The 6497-nt window shown below is 34.6% G+C and overlaps 1 protein-coding gene across 1 annotated transcript; it reads left to right on the forward strand.

Moving 5' to 3' along the window:
- The first annotated feature begins 165 nt into the window (after positions 1–165).
- LOC111318077 (uncharacterized) lies at positions 166–4277 on the forward strand. Its single transcript, XM_022920716.2, has 8 exons — positions 166–581; positions 882–1021; positions 1210–1309; positions 1410–1508; positions 1985–2332; positions 2883–2975; positions 3065–3271; positions 3706–4277. Exons 1-8 carry the CDS (start codon positions 267–269, stop codon positions 3967–3969), a joined length of 1566 nt encoding a protein of 521 aa, XP_022776451.2. The 5' UTR covers positions 166–266; the 3' UTR covers positions 3970–4277.
- The last annotated feature ends 2220 nt before the right edge of the window (positions 4278–6497 follow it).

A 6497-nucleotide genomic window follows, 5' to 3' on the forward strand; every position in this document is an offset into this window, starting at 1 on the left:
TAATATAAAAATTTTAATATTTTATATGATATAAATATGTTTGTAAAATCTAATTTTATGACGTGAACATGTTACGTGATTAGGTCATCATATCTGGCATGCCCATCCTATTTTATCAAGCTGGTCCGGCTGACAGAAAACAATCGTGCAAGATTTTATAGTTGACTGATGAAATAAATAGGTAACCTTTAGCTCTATCATTGTTTCTTCACTGCTCTCTCTAACTTTCACGTGTCAATAGAAACAACAGCGACACAGAATCCAAAATGCAGACTCTGTCCAAAAGCTCGAATTCCTCGGCGCGGTTGTTGTCGGATAGCTCGGAGGCTGAGCGACGTCTCCGTGAGGCGGAGGAGCGATTGAGGGAGGCCATAGAGGAGCTCCAGAGGCGTCAGAGGAAGGCGGCGAGTGGCGACCACCCTCCGTGCGACCACGCTGACGTCTCATGTGTGGCTAACGCCATTGGCAATCTTTGCCAAAGCTTTCTCCTTTCTTATGGTGTGAGAGTGGGTATCGGGATTCTTCTTCGCGCTTTCAAGCTCGTCAGAGGACAGTCCTACTCTTCGCTTCTTGATCTCAAGGTTAGGGCTTTTTATGTCAGTTTCGTAAAAGATCTTGCTTTGACTTGTTTTCAACGTGTGATTATATAAACTGTATTAATTTGAAGGTTTGAACTTTGTTACTTGCTATCATTTTCTTGAGTAGATAAAAATGAACTCTTTTAGTTGAGGCTATTTATTATAAAACGAGATTAGATGGTTGTTTGGGTAATTTTCTGGGATTTTGGGTTTTATTATTTGTCTTTTCAAGGAATTACCATATAAGAATATGCAGAAATTTGATATTAAGCAATGCTTGAATGTCTGGATTTTGTTTTTCAGCAATTTGTCTCAGAGAAAGATTTGATTGTAAGAGAGGAAGCATGCCGCATTGGTTTACTTTTTGGTGGCTTTACAGGATCGTACCATGCGCTTAGATGCTTACTAAGAAAGCTGAGAAGGAAAGATACACCTGTGAATGCGTAAGTTTGCTACATAAAGCCTTACTTTGGCTTTTTTGTTTTGTTTTTTGTTTTTAAATGGCCAACTTCCATTAGATGTATATCTCATTGTTGTTTATGGTATATGATTGGTTGAATGGTTGAAAACTTCGGATGCATTCTAGAGCCTACTCCTATCTTTGACATTGTTTAAGGTCATGATGGAACAGAATTTTAGCTGGTTCAATTGCGGGGTTGTCTGTTTTAGCTTTAGATGATTCAAACCGAAGGCGAACACTTGCACTGTATGCTTTGGCTAGAGTAGTCCAGGTACATGCATGCAATTTTAAAAAGTAAATTTGCAAAGCTGTTTGAAATTGTAGAAACCAGTTTTCTTATTTATAATCTAATGTTTTGCTTTATTTTTCAGTGTGCTTATAATTCTGCAAAGTCAAAAAATAAGTTTCAATTATGGGGAAGCCAGTGGAGGCATGGTGACTCTCTGCTCTTTGCTTTAGCATGTGCCCAGGTAATACAAAGCTCATATTGATTTTTGTGCTAGATTTTTACTTCAGACTTTTGGACTTGTTTTTTTTTTTTTTTTTTTTTTTCTCTGTACATCAATTGATGATAGTGAAACATTCATAATGCCAGACGGTAAAAGGTGAAAAAAGAGAAGCTGCTAAATTTTAGATATAAACAAAATACTACAAGATATGACTCTCTTATATGTGATGTTCAGGAAAGGTAATCTGTTCCTGTCACATTGTGAATTTTACCTCCATTTTTTTTTGTTTGTGATTACTTTTTCCATTTTAGAAGTTATTATTTAGTAAAGGTTGCTTGTCTAACGAATTAGTGTTTGCTTCCGAGGTTAAAAAATGATTGGAAATTTTCTTATTGTTTCATATCTGCTTTTCTCTTAATAGGGTTAGGTTTTTGTAATTTATATCATCCACGTTTGTTTTGACTTCATCCCATTTTACCGACTGATGCTCATACCAGGTTATGTATGCCTTTGTGATGAGCCCCGAAAGCTTGTCAAAATCATATGAAGATTTTATTCAGAAGACAGGTCCTGTTGCAGCTCCTGTATATAAGGCTGTAAGGGAGAACTGTAGAGGTGGTCCAGTGGATGTTGCATCTATATCAGCCTACTTATATAGTCAAGGGAAGTCCAATAATTTGAAGTTGGAAGAGTTCACATCTATTATTCCTTGTTCTGTTTTTCATCCAGAAACAAATTCTTGTCTAGCCCACAATGCTAAAACAGCATCGGCTACATTCAGGAAAACATTTCCGCTGTACTTCTCTTTAACTTTTGTGCCATTTGTTGTTCTGCACCTACAAAAGGTACATCTTGCTTAACATACTGGTTTTCCTCTCTGCATCTGTGTGTGAGGAGGGACCTTGGAGTTGTTTTCGCTTTTGAATTTTCCCATAATATGCTTCTTCTTATAGAAAGCAGCGAACAGGAAAATAATGATCTTAATGCATTTTGAGCTCTACAAAATTGAAACTTTTTTTTAAATGAAATGATCAATCCGGTTTATTAAATAATGCTACGTTAGTAATGTTGGGTGAGTGGAATGGGAGTGATGGGTTTTATTAACAGGTTACTCTTCCTATAGTTGAGTAAAACCACTTATGCCTGGTAAGGCAACAGATCCAATCGACAGTTTTGTCCTTTCGTAACTAAGTCAAAATTTCTTTTAGTTGATTTTACAGGTTTCTTTTGGTCCACATTGAGCAGCAATTATATATATATATATATATAGATATATATATATATATATATATATTTTTTTTTCTGGCTATCTGTAGATGGCGTGGCAATGAAATTTTATTTTGGAAATGGTCCTTATTTTTTTTTGTTTATTGCGTTATCTTGATACGCTTCTAGTTTATGGATACCCCGGCTCGTACCTGTTGGCTTGCTGTTAAAGATGCTGTTCAATCAACAAGTTTCTTGTCTGCATTTGTTGGAATTTTTCAGGTAGCTGGTTTCTCATTTCACATACCCTTTTTTCTTTTGTTAAAATCTGTATGAATATGTTCTTGAAAACTTTTCTTGTGCGATGCAAGGGGGTTATATGTATGCACAGAAAGATTGCATCTAAAGATCACAGGCTGGTATATTGGGTTGCCGGTGCTTTATCAGCTCTTTCTATATTACTAGAGAAAAAACCTATACGCAGTGAACTTGCTTTATGTGTTCTTCCGCGAGCCGGAGAATCATTGTGGTATATTTTAGTAAACCGGCGCCTGCTTGCTAATGTTGAAAATGCTGAGGTATGTTAAAATGTCAAAAATCTGGCTCTTAATTTTCTTTGTCATGAGAGCTTCTTTGTTGGTCTTAGTGAAAATCATGCCAATAGTTAGATAGATAACCAACTTTTTCCTTGATATTTCTGGGGCCTGTCACCTTGTTTTGGGTCCTTACGTTAAAAAGTCATGAATTTTGCTGGCATGAATTTGGTGACTATGTTACAATGTACTATTGTTAGTTAGGAAGCACTTCACAGCAATGAATTTTTAAGGAGATGTATTACGACGACGTTTATGTGTGCTGAGTGCTCATGTGAATCATGATTTGTCCAAGTCTTGCACATATAAATTGAGACAGAAGATGGTTTCGTTTATCTACCACATTATTTCGCTATTAACTGAGTTGGTTGTTTTCATGTAAATTTCGCTTCTGAATTGATGCTTCGGAACTGTCATAGGTGGCCTTATTTTGTGCATGCATGGGAGGAATCATGTACTACGTAGAACATGAGCCAGATACCGTGGCCCCATTCTTTATGGGCCTAATCCGTCGCTTCCTGGCTAGCAGAATAAGCAATCCTGGCCCTTCATCTAATCGGACAGCTTCCTACACCTACTCGCGGACTCTTGATGCCATGAAGAAGCCAAAACTACAGGACAACCGAGGGCTTGAAACTTCAACTCCTAAACAATACAGTCTTGAATCTATACAGGGGCTCTAAGCACATTTTTGTTGAGTACATATGACTCCTGAATTTCAGTCAACTATCCATTCTTTGCAATTGATATACACTTTGTTGCTAAAAATATATTTGTATTAGAAATGATTCAATGCTCTGAAGGCAAGTTACTGAAATAGAGGGATTTGTTTTTGGTCCCTGTTAATACTCCTCAGGGGAACAGTTGCTCTTATTGTTCTTATTGAAGAGACATTGAACAGGAAGAAATGATATGATGATAAATGTAAAGATTTGTGCAACTGATGTGCTTTTGCCCTCTGTAAATAATATTAGTTGCAGTCTATTCCAAAGTTCATCTTGCTTAACAACCAAGTTATCCTTTTTATCATTTTTGTGAAAACCGATTCCTAACCAAACTTGATTAAGTGTCATTCATTTAGTATTTTGATTGTTTCCTAAATAAAAGGGATTTGGTTCATTGTTAAAATTTTTACTTGGTAGTTTTCATTTATTGTTAAAGGATTTTAGGTAATTTGTTATTATCTCTAAGATATCATGAAATTTGTCAGATTTGATATTTTAACTATATATATACTTTTGTACTTTTAAAATTTTTTTAAAAATTCATAAATAAAATTCTCACGAATTTCTTCATTGTATGAGAGCATTCATATGGAATCATCAAAACATATATATATATATAATTTTTTTTCCTTTTTATTTTTCTATCTACGTCATGGCCAATAGCACAGGTGTAATTGAGTCTCTTATTTTCTCTATCACCGATCATAAACTTAATAAACAAAACTTCATCCAATGGTCTCAATCAGTGATATTGTTTGTTTGTGAAAAAGGTAAGGATGATTATTTCATGAGAATGGTTGGTTCACCCAATGATGAGGACTTGAAGTACTGAACCTGAAAGTTAGAGAGTAGCATGGCAATGTTGTGGTTGATCAATTCTATAATCAGCGAGATTGGTGAGAATTTTATGTACTACAAAACTATTAAGAAGATTTGAGATGCTACAAAAGAAACCTACTTCAACGTAGACAATACATATGTAATATTTGATATCAAAAGCACTCTATATGATTTGTGGCAAGGAGTCTCTTCTATCACAGAATATTGAAATTCTTTAATTCGTTATTGGCAACAATTATATATCTTTGAAGAAATAGCATGGAATTGTCCTAACGATAGCCAATAATACAAGAAAATAGTGGAGAAGGATTGAGTTTATAAATTTCTACTTGGTCTAAACAAGAGCCTTGATGATGTTTATGGGAGAATTTTTAGCATCAAGCCATTACCCAGTATCCGAAAAGTTTTCTCTTAGGTTCGCCAAGAAGAAAGTAGAAGAAAGTGATGATAGGGATATCATGCAATCCACAAGAGACAATAAATTTAACCCTTGCTACACGAGGACCAAAATCCTACCAAAGTGGTGAAAATCAATAGGAAAAAGGTAACAGACCATGGTGTGACCACTGTCAGAAGGCAAGACACACATAGAGAAATTGTTGACAAATCCACAGGATACCTACTGACTATAAGCCAAGTTCTACTCGAGACAACTCCAACACCTTCAAAATCAAGCCTATTTAGTAAAGAGTAGTTGAAACTCTTTCAAAAAATTATTCAGCAATCTCTTCAAAACACTAGGTCAATTGTAAGCAGAGCGTCTGTTACATAAAAAGGTAACTTTCTTAATGTTTTACTTGTGCAAAGTGAAAAATCAAGATATTGGATTGTTGATTCAGGCGCATCAAACTACATGACTGGTGATGCATCGGTGTTTCATGAATATAGCCCATATTCTAAAAATCTCATAGTTTGAATAGCAGATGGGTCATTCTCTCGGGTAGCTGAGATAGGTTCAGTCATTATTTCAAAAGACATAACACTTGACTTTGTTATTCATGTCTCTAATTTAGATTGCAACAAACTATCTATTAGTAAAATAATGAGAAATCTTAATTATGTTACTAAATTTCGTTCTAACATGTGTAAATTTCAGGGCTTGTATTCGTAAAAGAATATTGGCAATGCTAGGATGTGTGTTGGATTTTATCTATTTACAGGTGAAGAATCTAAGAGACAGTCATAGAAAAATACTTATTTGATTTCATCTTTTAGTAAAAGTAAAGAAAATACAATCATGTTATAGCACTATTGTTTAAGACATCCAAATTTGTTGTACCTTAAAAAAATGTTCATTGTTTTATTCAATAACAATTTTAAGTCTTATCAATATGAAATTTATCAGTTTTTCAAACATACTCGCAACTCATATCCAAGTCAACCATATAAATCAACTCATCTTTTTTTTATGATCTATAGTAATGTTAGGAAATCATCGAACGTTAACAATATTACAGGCTTTAGATGGCTTGTTACCTTCATTGATGATTACACCAGAGTTATATAACTGTTCTTCATGGAAGACAAGTCAAATGTTAGTTCAATGTTTCAAAATTTCAACAAAATGGTGCAAACTCAATTTTAAGCAATAATTCAGGTGCTCAGAACAGATAATAGATAAAAATACTATCATTCAGTTATTAGAT

This window comes from Durio zibethinus, chromosome 9, assembly GCF_047325235.1.
Source record: "Durio zibethinus cultivar Kanyao isolate XHJ-2024 chromosome 9, ASM4732523v1, whole genome shotgun sequence".
Lineage (NCBI taxonomy): Eukaryota > Viridiplantae > Streptophyta > Magnoliopsida > Malvales > Malvaceae > Durio > Durio zibethinus.